The following is a 21,622-nucleotide window of genomic DNA, read 5'->3' on the forward strand; positions in this document are numbered from 1 at the left end:
CAGAGGCTCTGTTTACTGATCCGTCTGTGATCTGCAGGAACTCTGTGTCCCAATAAACAGAACATGTCGCTGTGATGAGACCTCAGTTTCACTTCAGAGAAGTGACGTACCTCCTGTTTCAGTTAGCAGACAGGATGCTAACGTGTGCATGCAGGCCTGACAGCACCACACACCCCCACACACACCCCTGAGCCCACACACCCATCTAATAATACACAGAAAGCTGATCAGATTGAGCTGCATTCATTCACTCAGTAAATCTCTCCATCCTCATTTCCTCCATCCCTTCATGCTTCAATCCCTGCATCCCCCCACCCTCTAAAGCAAACAGGGCATGCTACAGCTGCTGCTGTCACCCCCAAACATTCCTCCACCCCTCTATCACCCATCCATCTGTCCATCCACCCATGCATCCCTCCACCCATCCTTCTCCTCCTCTCCCCAGGAAATGAATCCAGCTCTCACCCAGTTTTCCAGGCGATCAGTGGCATCGTCTGTTTTCCAGCCTGAAGCCATCGCATCATGATACCGTCTTGTTTGCTGCCTCCTCACTCCTCTCCTCCTGCTGTATGTGTGTGTGTGTGTGTAGGAGGGGGGAGGATATCATCGTCACGGCAACACCAGCAGCTTGCAGCAGCACCACCACACCAGGAGGAGGGGAGGGTGGAGCAGAGGACTAGTCTACTCTGCACTTAAAGCGTCCAATCAGGAGCAAGATGGAGGAAAAAGGAGAGAGTGGATTGGTCCATGTCTGCACTCTCTCTCTCTTTGTGACACTCCATTTATCTGAGCATCTCTCACCCTTTAATCCCTCCGCTCTTTTCTGTTTCAGCAGATAGATCTATTATTATAGACTGTGCATTTTATACAGTCATAAAAAATGACAATAAAAATGTTATTGTATAATTCACAATCTATACCTTTTGGAAATAAAATTTTAAGAAATGATTGGTGTCTTATATTAAAAATTAGAACAAAATAAGAGAAGAAATACATTGTTTCCACCTTTATTTAACCAGGATTAAATCCCATTTAGATCAGTTCAGTTCCTCCCAAGAGGCAGAAACATTTAAAACCCTAATATTGTTAAATAGTTAAAATGAGAAACAACAACTACCCCAAACTATGAGGAAATATTATTTGAAATCCCTCGTCATTCTTTTTACCAAGTTGCAAGTGATGGGAGCAGAAAGGAAAAGGCCTTTCTGCTTGTTTCAGTCAGAGCAGATAGGTTAAAAATGAAAAAACAGCAGAACATCGAGTGTAAAAGTCAATACTTTTTAGTACAACACAGAACAGATGTAGTTCTAGCAACAACAAAAATCATACTATATATGAAAGTTAACCAGTAAGGCAAGACAAGGCAAGTTTATTTACATAGCACAATTCAGTACAAGGACAATTCAAGGTGCTTTACAGGAATTAGATAATAAAATAGAAGAAAAATAAAAGCAAAAACATTTGTAAAACAAATAAAACAAGTGGACCACAAAAAAGCAGAATAAAAGCAAGAAAAGAATGATAAAAGCAGGTAGAGAAGAAAATAAAACAGTTGGATTACAACCTTAAACTAATAATACTTCGGTTAGCAGTTTAACTTCAATCTATATATAGAACTCAGGCTTTGAGCACTTTTCCAGTGTTCTTGAAGTTTGTTCCAGATCAGTGGCGCATAGGAACTAAATGCTGCTTCTCCTTGTTTGGTTCTAGTTCTGGGTGAACAGAGTAAGGTTGAACTAGAAGACCTGAGTGGTCTGAGACGTAGATACACTGACAACAGATCTGCTATATTGAGGTTCTGATCCATTCAGTGATTTATAGACTAACAGGATAAATTTAAAGACTATTGTCGGAGCTACATAGGAGCCGGTGGAAGGACTTCAGAACCAGCTCATGTGCTCTACTTTCTTAGTTCTAGTGAGAACACGGGCAGCAGCGTTTTGGATCAGCTGCAGCTGTCTGATGGAGTTTTTTGGCAATACTATGAAGACACTGTTGCTGTAATCAATTCTACTAAAGATAAATGCATTAATGAGCTTTTCTAGATCCTTCTTCTTCTTTCTCCCTTTCATGTTCATAAGTTTTACAGTTCATCACTATGTGTTCTACATTTTCTTTTTCTACACATCCTTCACATTTATCATTATTTTTCCTCCCTATTAAATATAAATTGTCATTTAAAAAGGTATGATCCACTCCTAATTTGATCATTATTACTTTTTCCATTCTGTTTCTCTCATTAATGATTCTATTTAACACTGATTTTTCTACCTTATATAATCCTCTCCCTTTCTTATCTTCATTTTACCTCATTGGCCATTTTTCCATTTCTTTACTCTTTATAAGTGATTTCCCTTCTCCTTTCCCAACAGGAATTGTAATCATTATTGTTCCCTCTAAAGCCCTTTTTGCTAATATATCTGCTTTTTAATTGCCTTTTACACCTTCATGTGCTGGAACCCAACATAACCAAATATCAATGCCACCTCTTTAAAATCTAAATAGACTGTGCTGGATTTCTAATACTAAATCTTTTCTATTATGTCCTTCTCCCTGAATACGGAATACTACCCTGTCTGGTCTGACCTCCTCTACCCATTATAAGCTTAGTATAATTGCCACCATTTCTGCTGTGATTTTCTAGATCCTGCTGAGACATCAGTCCTTTAATGCTGCAAATGTTTAATTGGCAATGGCAAGGCAAGGCAAATTTATTTGTATGGCACAATTCAGTACAAAGACAATGCAACGTGCTTTACATGATTAAAATATAGGGAAATAAAACAGAATCAAAGCAATTAGGAAAAAACTAAGAAAATAAATAAATAAAATAAAATAAAAAATGCAGACTCCAACAATGACTCAATCATGACTGAAATTCTTTGAAGAAAAACCCAACAAATATAGCTTTTTTAAGGGCAAAAAAAGAAACAGAAATGTATCTATCATATATTCATAAGAAAGAAATGTTTTATAATGTAGGCCTAGACTGCATACAGTTCCACCCTCTACCTCCCGTCCAATAGGGGGCGCTCAATCGTCACACCGGTTTCAGTCGCTGCCGTGACGTATAAAACCAGCGCAGAAGCTTTGCTTCGGTCATTTCTGCTGCGCATTGAGCTGGTAATCAGGTAATGCCGCTTAAACTTGTGATTTCAGTCTAAATCTTAGCTTTAAACTTCTAATTTATCACTATTTAGATTTATAACCGCGCATTTAATCGCTATCTGATGTAGTAAACGTGTGATGGGGATGTTATATAGAGGATGGGTTTAGATTGTTGCACGTTGGTTTCTGGTGCGAACATTTAACTCCACGTTTTTACACATAGAGTACATTTAATTAATATATCCTCTAACTTCAATAATGTTTTTAAGTCCTTATAGGTAAAACGGTTCGTGTTTTTTTTTTTCTTGCTCTTATTTAGTAGCAGTACACATTTTATTGCTTTTGCTGTTTTCTCCAAAGTACATCTTATTCTTATTTATATGCTTTAAAGCGGCATTTAATTCCCAGCTTGGGATAAAGTATTTCTATTTTTAAGTCCTAATTAGTTCTACACGTGTTGACAGTGTGGGGCGAATTATAAACTACACAATTAACATTTTATCACGTTTCTCTATTTTAACAACTTTGAGAATCCTGGTCCTCAGAAGTGTGGTTTTTTTTATTTTTTTTTTAATTGATTTATATCGGGAAAAAGTTGCCCATTAGTTATATAGATAAATACCCATCTATGTAAATGCCTTGTGCAACAACCGTGTGTAATAATCCTGCTTTAAAAGACTTCAGCTCATATAAAGCTTTTTTTGAAATATTTTGATTTCGATCAACTTGAGATAATGCATGCATATATTAATGCATTGATCTCACCGTGGAGAATCGTTACATCTGCTCAAATAGTCAAAAACATGCATGTAGTAATATGCATTCATGCAGGACATAGAGTCATTCAATTATTTTTTTAAATTAAGGCCTTATTTGGCATTAAAATTCATTAAATATGATTATTGTGGCATTTTAAATGCTATATTAAAAAGAAAAATAGAAAAAAAAAGATTAACATTTTCGTCAGATCTATAATATCTCGATATATTTTCGCAGGACTGTTTCCCCGGTTTATCGTAAAGCCACATGTTCAGAGTCATTCCGGTATAAGCCTTGTTCATACAGTCTGCATCAGGGATTAAATCAAATATTGTTGGTCTGCCAGCTTAGTTTGTTTTGTTTTTCCCCCCCCAGAATTGAGGTGATCTGCGTGTTAATCCAGCAACTCAGACCAGGTCAGTATCCTTGGTGTGTTTTTTTTCACCTTTCCTACGCTGTGATGACGACTACTTTATCCATTCGCAGTTTCCACCAGAGGTCTAACGACCAAAGATGGTTCAAATCTTCCTTGGATGTCTGAGCGTTGGACTGTTTTTACCACAGTGTTTGTTTTCCCTTTGTGATCCCTTACTGACAGAGATTATTTCCACAGGGTACGACTTGTGGTGTGAGAAAATGGCCCTCACAGCCACCGTAGTGATGCTGCCAAATCGTACTACAGTGCAAACTGCTGGGTTAAGAAGAAATGAAAGGATATGCGTCGGTAGGTCATGTGATTGTCCTCTTGTTTAAATGTGGGGATAAGAGAATTGATGAGAAACCTTAGAGCTAAGATTTGATCATTGCTTTAAGATGAACTTGGGGTCCCCTTTAAGACTTAGTCTTTTTTTTTTTTTTTTTTCAGCTTTGTGCTGTGGAATCTTCTTGGTTTTTAGATTAAAAGTATGATAGAAATTTCTCAATTTAACCTCCAGAGGGCGCCACTCCCTCAGTTGGGCACATTTAAAGTACTTTAGTCTGTATGGTAATATTTCCCTGCAGTTAGGATCTCAAAATGTCATGAATGACTTGAGGTTTTAGTTAAGCCTGAAGAGACGGGTCTGTAGTATTGATGGAACTGCTAAAATATGGCTGGAAATGAGCAGAAACGATGGATTTTGTTTTTAAAAACTATTAATTTTAGTGTGAAAATGACTATGTTTGGACAGGGTATGAAGGAAACAGACAGGGTGTTAAATCTGCTGCTGTAGGAGCAGAGATTTTAATGAGCTGCTAGTTCGATTTTAAGTTGGGATTCTGTATAAAACACTTGTTTTTGTTTTCCAGTAGATGAGTTTCAGCTCTATTTTTAAGTCAAAATGAAAATTGGGTCTAAAAAGATTTGGCTTTGAGCCAAAATTGAGCAAGATCTTGGTATTGAGTATTTTTAGCTTTTTTCCCATATTGAAGCATCTTTGTCCCCTCTCCCTTCAGAATGAACTTTCATTTTTGTAATCTAAGGTATTTCCCATCAAAGTTGAGCTTTGTATTGATCCGTTTCCAGGCTGAACATCTTCCTGCTGTTTCCATGATGGAGATGTACGATTGTCTGTGCTGAAAAGTCTAACTGGTATGTATGATTTAATTGGATAGTTTTAAGCAGAACAGCTGCTATGGAAACCTTCCAGGTTGGCATTTTGGCTACATTCACACTGCAGGCCTTAATTATCAGTTCTGATATTTTTTTTTTTGTGAAATCAGGTTCTTATGTGTCGTTTATATTTCCAATTATATGCAACTTGTATTTGATCTGTGAACTGCATTCACACCAAAGGCCGATTAATGCTTCTGGCGCATAGCCTGTGCAACAGTCTAATCTGTGCACAGATGCTCTGCAACTGTTGTCGTGCATCTCAAAAAGTTTTGGAAGATAAATACTCCCACCAGTACCGCCCAAGTTCTGAAATAGGCTCCCCCTTGTGCTTTGGCGGGAAACTGTTGTGTCCTGGTGCAGAAGCATACCTGCAAAACCACAGCCAGTGTATTAACTATAGTATCGTTTCTAGAAAGTGGAAAAAAGAGACTGCTCTCCCACTGATCTGTATTAATTTGCTTGATTGCTGATATACTGGGAGAGAAAAACGGTGACCTGCTGCCGTCTTGGTACTCCCCACTCTGAAATTAAAATGCCTTTAATCTAATTGACATAACAATGTATCAATAAATGTATATATTACATGCGCAATATTTTCAATATCTGACTATATTACTATTATGCTCCCTCACATGATTTATAGATTTGACAAACTTGATACTGACTATGCCGTGTGAAGAAAATCTGATTTGGTCACTCTATGCTGCTGTGTGAACATGGCTCTAAACTGGGCTTATTGGTCGCCATGATGACGACTATTTTATCCATTCGCAGTTTCCACCAGAGGTCAAACGACCAAAGAAGGTTCAAATCTTCCTTGGATGTCTGAGCGAACCCAGCATGCTTTGATAATGAACTTTTTTTTTTTTTACCTCCATTTCGTTTTGTTTCAAATAAATGTCTTCTAATTTCAGACGAAAGGGGTTCCTATTGAAGAGCTTCCAGAACATGAGCACATGCAGGTTGGTTTGAGTTACTTCTATGGCAACAGTTAGTATATAAACCGGCTGCATGGCGTTGGCTGACAACTGTTCGCTGTGATGACGATTACTTTATCCATTCGCAGTTTCCACCAGAGGTCTAATGACCAAAGATGGTTCAAATCTTCCTTGGATGTCTGAGCGAATGTTGTCAAACAATAAGGAACTTTGCATTCCTCTGTAAATGAGTTAGTTTGCAGGCGATACTTTACTTTAATGTCTCAGTTAAATTTTTGTGCCCCTGAAAATAAAGTCCGTCTTGTATGGCTTCTTAGTTTAAAGGAATGGGGAAAGGTATCAATCAGATTTTGGACCAGATCTTGTATTTCTACAATCTGTTTGTTCTTGGGATGTCTTCTCTGGCTCTGGGCCGCTCATTCTATGGCTTAAGATTTTCTTTGTTGTTCATTTATGACTAAAGATGCTGAAGGATCTTATTGATCGTGTCTTGCAGGTGGTGAGATGTTTGCAGCTGCAGGATCATCCGGATCAGTGATGGAGGTTGACAGGTAGGTTTCTGTTTCTCTTCCCTCCTTGTTCTGGTCGCTGTGATGACGACTACTTTATCCATTCGCAGTTTCCACCAGAGGTCACACGACCAAAGATGGTTCAAATCTTCCTTGGATGTCTGAGCGAACCAAACATGCTTTGATAATGTACTTTTTTTAACCTCCATTTTTTGTTTCAAATGAATGTCTTCTAATTTCAGATGAAGGGGTTCCTATTGAAGAGCTTCCAGAACATGAGAACATGCAGGTTGGTTTGAGTTACTTCTATGGCAACAGTTAGTATATAAACCGGCTGCATGGCGTTGGCTGACAACTGTTCGCTGTGATGACGATTACTTTATCCATTCGCAGTTTCCACCAGAGGTCTAACGACCAAAGATGGTTCAAATCTTCCTTGGATGTCTGAGCGACTGTTGTCAAACAAGAAGGAACTTTGCATTCCTCTGCAAATTAGTTACATGGGGGTGATAAAAAGATCGCAGTGATTAAAATGATAGCAGTACAAACATTTTATATATGTTGCGATATGCATATATAAAATGTATTCATTTTCCATATTGAAATTTTATGTTTTTGTATAGAAAAAAAATGTCATTTGTACTGCTATCTTATTAATTGTAGAATTTGCAGAGCTCAAAGGTCAGTGAACATCAGTTCATGCTGAAAACTGAATTGCATATGCAAGTTGCTAATCTGAATAATTATAACCTGGAAAAATTATAGCAGCACAAACAAACTTCTGCTGCACAAAGTTAGCACAGTTTGACACAAAGTTGATTGGGTTTTTTTTTTTTTTTTGCATACGTGAGAAGGGCACAGGAATTATGGCGACACAAACCAAAATGTTTGCTCTACAAGCGTAGCACGAATTTGACGCCAATTCTGTCTGGTTTGAACTTCACTCAGCTGCAACAGTGACATTGAATGGGGCTGTTGGATATGAGGACTGAACTTTAACTGAATTTCCTTTTTGTTTGAAGAATGCAAAATGGGAACTATGTTTGTGGGGGTGATGCCCTCACCTTCAATGCTTTGCCTTATCAACACTAAAGGAAACGTCTCGTTTTGATTCTTCCAGGTGGTGAGATGTTTGCAGCTGCAGGATCATCCGGATCAGTGATGGAGGTTAGTCGGTAGGTTTCTGTTTCTCTTCCCTCCTTGTTCTGGTCGCTGTGATGACGACTACTTTATCCATTCGCAGTTTCCACCAGAGGTCACACGACCAAAGATGGTTCAAATCTTCCTTGGATGTCTGAGCGACTTTAATTCTGGCTGTAAATCCTTCATCAGCAATTTGTGCTTACCTTTTTTTTTTTTTTGTCAACAGGTGACTGGACTTCATTGGGCTCCTGTTATTCCTTTGGGATTGAACTACAGTCTGTTAATCAATAAAAAGGCTTAAAACTGGAAGTTTATGCACAATTTGTTTTTTTCTCCCACACTGTTTACATTTGGTCACTGAACTTTATGGAATAGAAATGTTACTTTACCATCTGAAAAGCTTTGCTTAACAATTTTTTTTTTTTAATATACACTGTATACAAAATGGCAAAAGTTGACTTAAGTTTAATAATAAAACCAGTCTGAAGAAACTTGAATTTGCCTTTTGTTCTTTTTCTCAAGACTTTGACCGGTGTTTTGGATGTATTAAATGGCTGAACTTGGTTAACTGAAAGTTCAGAAAGTTTCATCATTCCCTGCATGGTGGCTTTGTTATATTTGCTTCTACTCCCCAGATCTATGATGGAAAATGTTTTTATTAGACAATTTCCTTTGGAGTGCAGTAAGATGAGACACGTTTTCAAGCCTCTTTACTTATTTGAAGCTGAACTGCTTTTATTGTTTCAAAATATATTTGGCATACAGTTCAAAATAAAATCGTGTCAATCTCAGCTGAGCTATCCTAAAGCTATTTGTGTGAAGTTAAGAGACCAGGTGAACAAAACCAATCTGTGGAATTTCATTGATTCCAGGAGAAGTTTAATGATGGCAGTGAAGCACACTGGTGTCAAAGTTAAATCTGAACTTCATTTAAAATGAGGAATACTGGGTTTTGTTGAGAGGTCAGCTTGATTAAAACACACTACATTGGACTTTTAATGTACAACTGGGTTAATAACTCTGCTAATTAAATCATAGCATCAAATTTTCTTTGGTGTTGGAAAATCCAGTCTATCTGAGCAAATATGAGACTACTTTTAAAATAAAATGCCTACAACTTGACAAAACATGTCAAGTTAACATAAATCTTAACTTTAGAAAATTTAAATTGGAAACCTGGATCTAAAAATATTAAGTACCGGTACCCTTAATTTGAGTAGTTAAATGAGTCTGCCAATGGAATGAATAAACTCTTAAATTAAGATAATTAACGTGCACTTGAAATAAGACAATGGATTGTGTTTTCTTAATCTAAATGTAAATTGTCTTGTTCTATTGGTAAAATGTCTCTTTTACCTCTTTCTCCTAAGAACAAATAACTTCTGTACATTTTGATTTTTGAAAGACGCCAGTACGTTTAAAGGGGAATAATGCACCGCGGTGCAGATTGTCCCTCATGGGATTCCGTACTCTCGCCCCGTAGCCGTTAGCGCCGCCCCGACCGTTTGGTCTGCAGCAGGAGGGCAGAGAAAGGCGATGGCAGGTGTTCATCCTCAGGTCGGTGGTCAGTTAACGGCAAATGAATATTATGTTTGTCTGACAGCTAAATAAGTCATTCTTTCACTTTAAAATCGGACATGAACGGGGGTAACTTTAAGAAAGCTAAGCGGCTAATTAGCTGACGCTGCTGGTAATTTGACGTGGCATTATTAGAGAGGCGTTATTACAGATGTTTTAAACATCTAATCGCCTCCTTTCAGATTTCATTAATGGTTTCCAGCTGTTTTTTCACCTCAGCAGCTGGATCGCGTTAACCTAGATTTGAGATGAAAAGCTCCCAGCAGCTGCTATTTCTGTCTGATTTCAGGACGACCTGCTGAAGATGAGCCACAGGGAGAACTGGAGGTGAGCGACGGGCAGCTCCTGCTTCCTCTGAGCTTCAATCAGCAGCTCTGACCCTCTTCCTCTCTGCAGGATGCAGCATGAGCGGCTGCACGTGAAGCACCGGGGTCATGAGGCCATGCATGCAGAGATGGTGCTGATCCTGATCGCCACGCTGGTGGTGGCTCAGATAGTCCTGGTGCAGTGGAAGCAGAGGCATCACCGGTCCTACAATGTGAGCAAAGAAGGCTTTGATTTCCCCTCTGATCAGATTCAAGGCCAACCTCAGAATACTGCAGCTGCTTTGTCTCTAAAACTGCCACATTCTTTTCAACTTGTTTAACTGCTAAATCTCTTTGGTTTAACAACCTAAACTCTTTAAATGGAAAAATATTATCTAATTTGTTGAAATTGGACAAGTATTGATAATAAAAAGTGGTGTCAAAAGTACACACATTTGTTACTTAAGTAGAAGTATAGATACTTTAGATTAAAAACACTCGGTCATTCTTAGGCATAGCTTTACTTGCATTTACAGTAATTAATGCCAGAGATTATGCTACAGCAAAAGCATGAATTGATCCCGAGTCTGGGACTATTTACACCGTTTAATGGTAACAAGGACAATATAAAGACTACGAACTCCTTCAGTTATCACCTAAATAGCGCTGATTTAGCTGTGCTGCATTACGGCGCCAGGTAGGGGTGTAAATAATAATCGTTTTGTATCGATGCATCGACACGTCCGCAAGAGAATCGATTCATGTTTTTTTTTTCCCTCTGGTCTATTTTTATCCATTTTGCTCCTGGACGTAATTCTCCCTCCCGTGCTGCAGTGGCGCTAAACCTATTTTGCCCTCCTACCTTGCTTCCTGGTTATACTCTTACAGCAGTGTGTTGCATTGAGCTTGACGCAGACGTTTTAGATTTATGCTCAGTATTTAAGCGTGGTCTGAGCTACACACTGTGGGTCTAGATACGGCCGAGGCGGCGAGGAAGTGGGGGCGAGTTTAATCCGACGACGGAGGGACATGAGGGCCAAAAAGAGCGGAGATCCAGGTTGAAAAAGGGTCCCAGCGTTCTCGTGCACCTCACTCTTCTAGCGGGTCAAACTTCACGAGTTGTTTTCCGCAATTTCGGTCACAAAAACAAAGCAAGCTGGCCTCCTGTCTGCGGCGCTGTTTGCGGTCAGCTACAATCTGGGAGAGGAGCAGCGGAGCGTCTGTGGAGGGGGCGGGGACGTCTGGAGCCGAGGTATTGAATTGCACTCATTGCACTGATTTTGTGCAGTATTTTTTGATGAAAGGCCTTTCAGAATCTATAACGCATGGGTATTATTATTTTCAGAGATGGCAAAAGTACTCACTTTCCGTACTTGAGTAAAAGTACAGATACTTGTGTTAAAAAATACTCTGGTAAAAGTGAAAGTACTGATTAAACTTCTTTACTCAAGTAAAAGTAACAAAGTACAGGCTTATAAATTTACTTAAAGTATAAAAGTAAAAGTAGAAACCACTTTTTTCATGTCGTTGCCTACATTTTAAATGGATGTCTGCCAATAGGACTAGATCTCCGTTGTGTTCATTTTCAATCATCTCGTCGTCCATACTACTATGCTAACGCCACCGCCACCAAGCTGCAATGATTTGCAGCGAATGAATACCGCCGAATCTGTTGATTCATCTTGTAGTGGTGCGTCAAATGCAACGTAGATTCCCATCCAATTAGATTGAATTTGGTATTGATGACGTGAAAAATAATAACGGTAACTCCATTGAAATGATTCAAAACTAAAGTAACGAGCAGATTTTTTAAAATGTAAGGAGTAGAAAGTACAGATATTTGTGTAAAAATGTAAGGAGTAGAAGTAAAAAGTCGCCATAAAAATAAGTAGTAAAGTAAAGTAAAAATATCAGAAAAATCTATTTGAGTACAGTAACAAAGTATTTGTACTTCGTTACTTCCCATCTCTGATTATTTTTCAGTGAATGAGGTCTTAAAAGGAATAGATGGAGTGCAACTTTTCTACTTTTGTAATTTGCTGTTGTTTCTCCCAAAAAAATGCATAACAATATTACAGCTTTCATTGATTTATTTCAAATTTGAAATATTTTCTAGCCTGTAAGGTGTAAAAAGAAAAAAAAAAAAAAAAAAAGAACCAATTAATTGAATCGTATCGTGGTGTATTCTTGAGTATCGAAATTAATCGAATCGTTGGGTCAGGAAATCAATACTGAATCGAATCGCCATGATGGATGTGATTTACACCCCTAGTCGCCTCCTAGCGGTTCACCGCGGCGGCTGGCAGGTATTTTTTATCTAAATAATCTAAACTGCAGGCACCAGGATAATAAAAGCGAACATATTCTGTCGGCAGGTTTCAGCATTTTAAGTTAATTTATGCGTCAATAAACTGTTTCAGAGGAGTGATCACAGCGCGCTGTCATCTGCGATGTGTCTGTCTCACGGCCAGCTCCCAGGTTTAAATAATACTTTGTAACAAATACATGAATAAAGCACAAACATACTCAGTTTTGCTCCCGCTCTATTTTTAAATACGCAGTAGAGGTATTTAAAGGTAGTAGAGGACATGTACCTGTATATAAAACCCCCGCCATATAATCCGGTGCGCCTTATGTGTGTGTTAAATACAGAAATGGCACACATAACTGAGACTGCGCCTTTTAGTCCGGTGCGCCCTATAGGGTTGTCACGATACTAAACTTTTCAACTCGATACCGATACTAAGGAAAATATTCGATACTCGATACCATTTTCGATACCACAAGAATAAAATTTCAACAGAAATATTTTGATTGATAATTAAAATACAATAAATAAATACAATAAACAATAAGAACAACATTTTGAGGTTGTTTGCTGTGCACAGTATTAAATAAGCTTGATTAAAAAAATTACAAAATTAAAATTAAGTGTTCCTTCCTTGGCTATGCTTTGCACACATAACAATGACACTAGCCAAACCGGTTAAGAAACAAAAATAATTCTCAGCAGCTGCACCTGTTACAAAAAAAGTCTGAAACTGAAAAGTGCACAGAATTATTCAATCACACAGTGTTCAGAAAGTGCATTTTCCTCTATTCTGCACTTTAGATGAATGACTGTTTAGGTGCGACTGGTACTCGATACTTTTGAAAATGAGTATTGTATCCGGAAACAACATTTCAGTATCGATACTTTTTTGAATATCGATACTTTTGACAACCCTAGCGCCTTATGGTCGTGAAAATACGGTATGTATAACATAGATGCATAAACACCTGCATCTTATTTCAGTGTTAAATGCTGTTTAAAGTAACAGATTATAATTACAAATGTCTCTGGACCTTTACTGGTTGTTGATTTTCTTTTTCCCGACCCCTGATATGTACCTTTTTGATTCAGCATATTTTTAAAAATATCTATCCATTCATCTTATGGAAAGATTTTATTGTTACTAAAAAAAAAAATCAAGTTTTTAAGAACATGGGCGCTTATTAATGAATCGTAAGTCGATCGATAAGATCAATAAATTCTAGATTAAATTATAATTTGATAGGTTGCATTCCTACTTGTAACTAGACGGCTCTGCGCTGAAAATAATCAAACTAACTTCTTGGAGAGCAGGAAATGATGCATGACTGATACTTGCCGTCCAACTACAAAAAGCTCTATTTATAGTTCCTGAATATTTATAAACTTTGTTTAATAAAGGATGTGGAACCACTGAAGGCTACACAACAAAACCCAGTTAAGAATATTTCTGCTATCCCTTTCACCATTGTATCACCAGATCATTTCATCTGGGAGTTAAAACGTATTTTTAGTTCGCTTTTTACTTCGCTTTTTGTCTGGCGTGAAAACGTAATGTTCTCTCCGTCGTCCTCCAGCTGGTGACTCTGGTCCAGATGTGGGTTGTCCCTCTTTACTTCACCATCAAGCTCTACTGGTGGAGGTTCCTGTCCATGTGGGGGATGTTCTCAGTCATCACCAGTTACGTCATCTTCAGAGCGACCCGCAAGCCGCTATCCTGCAGGACACCCAGGTAGGAGGGCACGCCACTCTGAGGGTGCCTGGGCTGTTCTAGCTTTGTGGTTACAGATAGATTGAAACAATGTTACTTAACAAACCTAATAAATAAATAAAAAAATGTTAAGTTACTTCAAATTTGCATGCAATTAATTGGTTAATATCGTACCTGTTGTACAACAATTGTATATTTAATGGACAGCCCACTGGGCTTGATTTTTTAAATCAAATAATACACTGCTTCTAAAAGTCAAAGGAACACTCAAATAACATCCTAGATTGAAATGAATGTAAGATTTTCATTAAATACTTTTTCTGTATGAAGTTGAATGTTCCGATGACAAATTCACATTAAAATCACAAACTGAAATCAAATTTATTAACCAATAGACGCCTGGATTCGCAGACGCACACGAACTTCAAGTGAAAAAACACTACAGGCTGATCCACCTTTGATCTTCTCAACAAATAGCAGAATCAGGAAGTTAAAACTAATTCATGTCTTTCAATCTATTTATTTAAAGAATCTCAATAATAAAGTAAAGACAGTATCTAATCAATTTAAATGTGAAATCATCCTCTTTGGTCTTCATTTAAAGCTCTATTCTTCTATTTGTTCTCCTTTCTACCTCATATTAATATTTTTAACATTGTCTGGTTTATAACCTGCAGCTCAGAGAAAATCTTATCCTATAAAATGTAAAAAAGTGTCAGTTTGCATCAGCGGCCCATGATGCATCTGGTTGAAACACAATCACTTTTAGCATTTAATGCTATTAGTAACCATCAGTGTAGAAAAACCTGCTGTAAACTTGTGACCCTGTATGTTCAATAGAGCCCTGAAGGTTTTAGTCGCACTGATCTGAAGACGTAACGTGATCCAGTGTTTGTTTGTCTCTATCTTTCCTTCTGATCTCCAGGATGGTCTACAAATGGTTCCTGCTGATCTACAAGCTGAGCTACGCGGTGGGAGTCCTGGGCTACCTGGCCATCATGTTCACCATGTTCGGCTTCAACGTCTTCTTCAGGTCCGTCTCTGTTCAAGCAGCCGGGGACGTCCACTGATGGACACTAGGTGGTGCTAGAGCACCTGCTTTCTGGGCTTTGAATTAGTCCTTGGTTGTTCAACTTTGTTTGCAAATTTGTAGATTTTTATTCTATAGACACCAAAGCAGCATCTACGGAAGAGGATTAGGGCCACTGGAAAAAAAAAAAGTTAACTGATTTTTTTTTTTTTTATTTCAGTATAGTATGGGAAAAAAGTCAGAATTATGACTTTAATCTCAGAATTCTGACTTTTTTCTCAGAATTCTGACTTTAATCTCAGAATTCTGAGAAAAAAGTCAGAATTCTGAGATTAAAGTCAGAATTCTCCCTTTTTTCTCAGAATTCTGACTTTTTTTTATTGTCAGAATTCTGAGATTAAAGTCAGAATTCTGAGAAAAAAGTCAGAATTCTGACTTTAATCTCAGAATTCTGAGAAAAAAGTCAGAATTCTGACTTTAATCTCAGAATTCTGAGAAAAAAGTCAGAATTCTGAGAAAAAAGTCAGAATTCTGAGAAAAAAGTCAGAATTCTGAGATTAAAGTTAGAATTCTGACTTTTTTCCCATACTATACTTTTTCAGTGGCCCTAATCCTCTTCCGTACAGCATCACTACTGTTTGTTCTGTTTCTGCTAATTGGAACATTAGAGAAAGTGTTGAACATTATTAAATATCTGCTTCAGACAGTTGATGGCCATTTCAGGGCTGCTGGAAGCAATTTTGAACAGCGAGTGTTGTGAAAATTTTTGCCCAAAAAAACCTATGAGCCTATTGGCCTATTTAAAATATAAATAATACATAAAAAATATAAAATAAATAAATAAAAATAAATAGATTGAGATTCGATACTTTATTGTCATATACACTTCAGTGAACGCAACCAGGGTCTGTAACACACTGACATCATCAGTTCTCAGGTGAATATATAAACTTTACAATAACACTATAACAATGAAGAGTTGGTCAGCTGGAAGGAACCTGCATCACTGTTTATGTCACACGTGACTCTATTAGCTCTAAAATCCTTTTATGCAAACCACAAGGAAATAATTATATTATCATTTAAACGTTATTGTGTGGCCTAGTCAAAGTTTGAAATGTTAAACTGTTTGCACTTTTAGGGGTGAGTCACTTTTACACACTGTCCTACCACCCTTAAAGATACAAACCTTCATTTAAAAACTGCATTCTGTGTTTATTTGTATCTTTAACCAATATTTAAATCTTTTCACTTTCTGAGTTATTGTTTTTCTTCACATAGATATAATAGCACAGCTACATCTGAATGCAGAAAAAACTGAAAAATGTATCTAATTAGAAAAACCCCCCTGGTTTTACTTATTTCTGCGTATTTGTCCTTACGTCTCTTGATCTCTGTGCAGGATCAAGGCGGAGGACTCCATGGACGTCGGCGTCATCATGCTTTTCTACGGTCTCTACTACGGCGTCATGGGTCGAGACTTTGCAGAGATCTGCTCCGACTACATGGCTTCCACCATCGGGGTAAAGCTGCACGGCTTCATCAGCAGCTTCACTGCAGCCTGACGTAGCTTCAACACAAACAATTAGAGTTTGAGCTTTTCTGATCTTTAAAACATCCTGCAGGGAATAGAAATAAGTCAGAACCAGCAGGTTTAACCTGTCTGATACGGTTAGATGTACACTATATTGCCAAAAGTATTTGCTCACCCATCCAAATTATTGGAATCAGGTGTTCCAATCACTTCCATGGCCACAGGTGTATAAATTCAAGCACCTAGGCATGCAGACTGTTTTTACAAACATTTGTGAAAGAATGGGTCGCTCTCAGGAGCTCAGTGAATTCCAGCGTGGAACTGTGATAGGATGCCACCTGTGCAACAAATCCAGTCGTGAAATTTCCTCGCTCCTAAATATTCCACAGTCAACTGTCAGCTGTATTATAAGAAAATGGAAGTGTTTGGGAACGACAGCAACTCAGCCACGAAGTGGTAGGCCACGTAAACTGACGGAGCGGGGTCAGCGGATGCTGACGCGCATAGTGCGAAGAGGTCGCCAACTTTCTGCAGAGTCAATCACTACAGACCTCCAAACTTCATGTGGCCTTCAGATTAGCTCAAGAACAGTGCGCAGAGAGCTTCATGGAATGGGTTTCCATGGTCGAGCAGCTGCATCCAAGCCATACATCACCAAGTGCAATGCAAAGCGTCGGATGCGGTGGTGTAAAGCACGCCGCCACTGGACTCTAGAGCAGTGGAGACGCGTTCTCTGGAGTGACGAATCGCGCTTCTCCATCTGGCAATCTGATGGACGGGTCTGGGTTTGGCGGTTGCCAGGAGAACGGTACTTGTCTGACTGCATTGTGCCAAGTGTAAAGTTTGGTGGAGGGGGGATTATGGTGTGGGGTTGTTTTTCAGGAGCTGGGCTTGGCCCCTTAGTTCCAGTGAAAGGAACTCTGAATGCTTCAGCATACCAAGACATTTTGGACAATTCCATGCTCCCAACTTTGTGGGAACAGTTTTGAGCTGGCCCCTTCCTCTTCCAACATGACTGTGCACCAGTGCACAAAGCAAGGTCCATAAAGACATGGATGACAGAGTCTGGTGTGGATGAACTTGACTGGCCTGCACAGAGTCCTGACCTCAACCCGATAGAACACCTTTGGGATGAATTAGAGCGGAGACTGAGAGCCAGGCCTTCTCGTCCAACATCAGTGTGCGACCTCACAAATGCGCTTCTGGAAGAATGGTCAAAAATTCCCATAAACACACTCCTAAACCTTGTGGACAGCCTTCCCAGAAGAGTTGAAGCTGTTCTAGCTGCAAAGGGTGGACCGACGTCATATTGAACCCTATGGATTAGGAACGGGATGTCACTTAAGCTCATATGTGAGTCAAGGCAGGTGAGCAAATACTTTTGGCAATATAGTGTATCTGTTAATTGGTTTGTTAGCTGAATGCTAAAATAAATCCCCATAATTTCTGTGTGCTCTCAGTATTACAACAGGGGAGGCATTCCCAGCAGGAGCCTGAGCGGTGACATCTGCGCCGTGTGCGGTCAGAGGATCCTGGTGGAGGTGGAGGAGGAGGGGATCATAGAGGACACCTTCCAGCTCTCCTGTGGTCACATGTATCCTGCTGCTTCCTTAGGGCTGATTTATCTCATTCTTCTCTGGCCGTTTCTCAATTCACAAGAACGCGAGTACGGAATCTTGTCCTCGCCAAGTACGTTCTTGACAAGAACACAGAAAAGTCTGGACTCGGTGAGAACGGGAGCACGTAGCATAAATGTTGGTCAACTGGAACAGAAGCGTACTGATGACATCACCACACGCTCGGCTTGTCTGGAGCTGCATTTCACCTCCTGATATTAATAGTCTCTAGATAATAATAAATTCTGACTTTTTTCATTTATTGGGGAAATAATAATGAACGAAGTCGGATAAACACAAACTAAATAAACATTTTACCAAATAAAACAAAAAAACCTCCATCAGAGCCAGCGGAACTTCAAACGGCTATGCCGAGAGAGGGCTGCTGCAGGCGGGCTAACGTTAGCCCTGGCTGCCATTAGCCTAGGAGCTCCGCTGGTTGGTCCAGTCCTCTCAACTTCTGAATTTTTTTTAAATTGCTCATTAAATGGGTAAATGGGCCATATAGTGACTAGGGGTGTAAATAATAATGGTTTTGTATCGATGCATCGATCCAACAGCCGACGATCGGATGCATCGATACGTCTACAAGTGAATCGATTAATGTTTTTTTTCCTCCGGTCTATTTTTATCCATTTGCTCCTGGATGTAATTCTCCCTCCCGTGCTGCGGTGGTGCTAAACCTATTTTGCCCTCCTACCTCGCTTCCTGGTTATACTCTTACAGCAGTGTGTTGCAGTGAGCTTGACGCAGACATTTTTAATTTATGCTCAATATTGAAGCGTGGTCTGTGCTACACGCTGTGGGTCTAGATACGGCCAAGGCGGCAAGGAAGTGGGGGCGAGTTTGAAAAATTTTCTAGCCTGTAAGGTTAAAAAAAAAAGGAACCAATTAATCAAACCATATCGTGGTGTATTCTTGAGTGTCGAAAATAATTGAATCGTTGGGTCAGGAAATCGATACGTACTTTTATAGAACAACAGCAACAGAAAAGAGAACTTTTAACTTAATCTGAGCTCTGTGAGTGCTCACCCGGAAGCTGCTGCAGTGCATGCTGGGACAGCTGTCGATCCTAAGAACGGACAAGAATGCTCTGATGCACGCTGGGTACATAGGGAGGGGCGAGAACAACATCCGGGAACTCTGTCTGTTCCTGGTCTGTTGTTTTGTGAATTAGAACAGTACTAGCGCTGAGGCTAATGACGTTTCACGAGCACATGAGAACGCACAAGTACACATATTGAGAAACGGCTTCTGTTAACAAGCAGCAGCTGAATTCAGCTCAGACCATCTTCCTTTATTGGCGCCGAGCAGAGAATCAGGTCTCATCCTTAACTCCTCGCCCAGATTTCACGAGTTCTGCATCCGGGGCTGGTGCATTGTGGGAAAGAAGCAGACGTGTCCGTACTGCAACGAGAAGGTGGACCTGAAGCGGATGATGAACAACCCGTATCCTTCATTTGCTGATTATTATCGCACTCATTCTAACATTAGAGCACTGGAGGTGAAAGCTGCAGGTTAGACTCCTCCAGGCCAACAAGTTGCACCCTTGTTTGTTTTTATTTTATTTTTTTTTCTTAACTTTTTTAGGTCCATTGCAGTGTTTTCCAGTCAGTTACTAGATCTGCTTTTGCTAGCACACTTTTAACTTTAATCCCAGACGAGGAGGAGGGATTTTTGGGTTCCGGTTTTGCAGTCCAGAAACGATGATGATGTTCTGATCTTTAGCTGCAGCAGGACGCCTAAGGGGGGGGATGTACACCATCACAGCAATAACATGTGAAAACTCCCTCAGGAAGTAGCATAGCACTATGCTAACCGCTAACTTTTCCCATAAGTGTGCTTTGACATGAGCATCAGAGTTACATCATGTCTGTTAGTCCTACACTGGAAAAACAATCTAGAAATAAGTAAAAATGTCTTAAAGTAAGTCTATTTACCTTTAATTTGAGTAGGTAAATAGGATAGTTTGCCAATGTAGCAAGTATTTTTACTCTTAAAATAGGATAATTAGGTAATCTGCACTTGAAATAAGACCATGCAACTGTATTTTCCTATTTTAAATGTAAGTTGTCTTGTTCTATTGGCAAAATGTCTCGTTTACCTCCTCAATCCAAGAACAAATGCACTTATTTCAAGAAAAACTGACTTATCTAGATTTCAATTTTTTCCAGTGTAATCAGTCTGCTCCTTCACTGGAAATTAAACAGCATAAAAACTAACTGTAATCTGATACTGTAGAGTTTTAATTATTTATTTATTGGAAATTAGTGTTAATAATTAGTTGGGAAAACTAGTATGAGGTGCTGATTATCCTTAATTCTTCCTCCTTGAAGCTGGGAGAAAACTCACGTTTTGTACGGCCAGCTGCTGGACTGGCTGCGATATTTAGTCGCTTGGCAACCCATCATCATCGGCATCGTTCACGGAATAAACTTCTCTCTGGGCCTGGAGTAGAGCCCAGAGGGACGCCACCGGAGTCGCTAGTAAAGGCGGCGCTGAGAAGGACCGCTTCCTGCTGCTGCTCTGAACTCTGCTGAATTTCCTCTGGGCTGCACCTTCACCTCCAGATCGCTGCCAACTCAAACTGCCGCCAACATTAAGGACACTTCAGGCACAGATCCAGTAGTTTGAAACCTTTTCAGTTGATGTGATAAAATAATTTACATAGTATTATCTCAGTTTTATTTGCACACTCCTTCCTTCTGGATTATTGGACTCCAGTTTCTGCTTTATTTATCTAAAGCTTTTGTTTTGCACATTGTTTACATGAGAACGGCTCCAAACTGCTCTATAGTATCAGGTATTCATGTTTTTCAAATTTCCTTTAAAATTCAGGTTTTATTTAAACGTTTATCTGAGGTTGTTATAGAGATAATTTATTACTGGTTGCTCCTGAACTCAGGATCAGTTTTTCTCTGAAAAAGGCATCAGTTTGATGTTGAGTGCCATTTAGGTTTAAAGTGTCAAAACGTTCTGAAAGAAAACGGTTTTATTGAAACAAATGTTTGATTGCCAAGACTTCCTCTGAATCTGAATTTGTATTAAATAAACATTTCTTAAAGCTTTAGTGTGTGACTTGAAATGCATGTAGCTCAGGCTAACAATGTTAGGATCTCAGATTGTGACTTTATTAGCAATTAATCAATACTGCTTTTATATCATTCATAGAAAATAGGGTACCACTTAGCAGCAAGGCTCCCCTTCTAGGTATATACTTTATAGTAGTGATGGGTCGGGCAACACCGATGCGTCGGCGCATGTGTCGGTCTCATAGAGCGAAACCTGTGTCGACGTGTGTATCGCTACGGAAAAGTCACGTGACCGAAACAGTTCCTGTATCGGTCACGTGACCGATGTTTCGAACTGATTGACAAGCCTTTATAAGGAAGCGCATCTGCCAAAACAATCTTGCGTGTTTTGCGAATATAAAATTCATCAAAAATTATGGAGCTTCCTCAAGCAAAAAGAAAAGTTTCTGCCTTG

At 39.2% G+C, this 21,622-nt stretch overlaps 1 protein-coding gene, 2 long non-coding RNA genes and 2 other non-coding genes across 5 annotated transcripts; all 5 read left to right on the forward strand.

Annotated features, from left to right (window-relative positions):
• Positions 1 to 4,208: 4,208 nt before the first annotated feature.
• LOC119797980 lies at positions 4,209 to 5,573 on the forward strand. Its single transcript, XR_005282647.1, has 3 exons — positions 4,209 to 4,283; positions 4,481 to 4,591; positions 5,372 to 5,573. It is a non-coding gene; the product is annotated as an uncharacterized LOC119797980 (long non-coding RNA).
• Positions 5,574 to 6,493: 920 nt separating this feature from the next.
• LOC119797981 lies at positions 6,494 to 6,586 on the forward strand. The gene has a single exon (XR_005282648.1). It is a non-coding gene; the product is annotated as a small nucleolar RNA SNORD14 (small nucleolar RNA).
• A 243-nt stretch (positions 6,587 to 6,829) lies between these two features.
• On the forward strand, positions 6,830 to 8,548 carry LOC119797977. The gene is made up of 2 exons (XR_005282646.1): positions 6,830 to 7,197; positions 8,029 to 8,548. It is a non-coding gene; the product is annotated as an uncharacterized LOC119797977 (long non-coding RNA).
• On the forward strand, positions 7,268 to 7,360 carry LOC119797984. The gene has a single exon (XR_005282649.1). It is a non-coding gene; the product is annotated as a small nucleolar RNA SNORD14 (small nucleolar RNA).
• A 938-nt stretch (positions 8,549 to 9,486) lies between the features above and the next one.
• On the forward strand, positions 9,487 to 21,206 carry rnf175 (ring finger protein 175). The gene is made up of 9 exons (XM_038307259.1): positions 9,487 to 9,608; positions 9,919 to 9,956; positions 10,026 to 10,167; positions 13,823 to 13,977; positions 14,882 to 14,989; positions 16,389 to 16,509; positions 17,981 to 18,114; positions 19,484 to 19,585; positions 20,473 to 21,206. Exons 1-9 carry the CDS (start codon positions 9,588 to 9,590, stop codon positions 20,591 to 20,593), a joined length of 942 nt encoding a protein of 313 aa, XP_038163187.1. The 5' UTR covers positions 9,487 to 9,587; the 3' UTR covers positions 20,594 to 21,206.
• The last annotated feature ends 416 nt before the right edge of the window (positions 21,207 to 21,622 follow it).

Source organism: Cyprinodon tularosa, unplaced genomic scaffold (assembly GCF_016077235.1).
Source record: "Cyprinodon tularosa strain WSP-4 unplaced genomic scaffold, ASM1607723v1 ctg606, whole genome shotgun sequence".
In the NCBI taxonomy this organism is placed as follows: domain Eukaryota; kingdom Metazoa; phylum Chordata; class Actinopteri; order Cyprinodontiformes; family Cyprinodontidae; genus Cyprinodon; species Cyprinodon tularosa.

Excerpts from the sequence above, each read along its gene's own strand:
- rnf175 (XM_038307259.1), top strand. The coding sequence starts at position 9,588 with ATGGCAGGTGTTCATCCTCAG. Across the intron at positions 9,609-9,918 it reads TGGCAGGTGTTCATCCTCAG|GACGACCTGCTGAAGATGAG; the intron begins GTCGGTGGTCAG and ends GTCTGATTTCAG. Across the intron at positions 13,978-14,881 it reads CTATCCTGCAGGACACCCAG|GATGGTCTACAAATGGTTCC; the intron begins GTAGGAGGGCAC and ends TCTGATCTCCAG.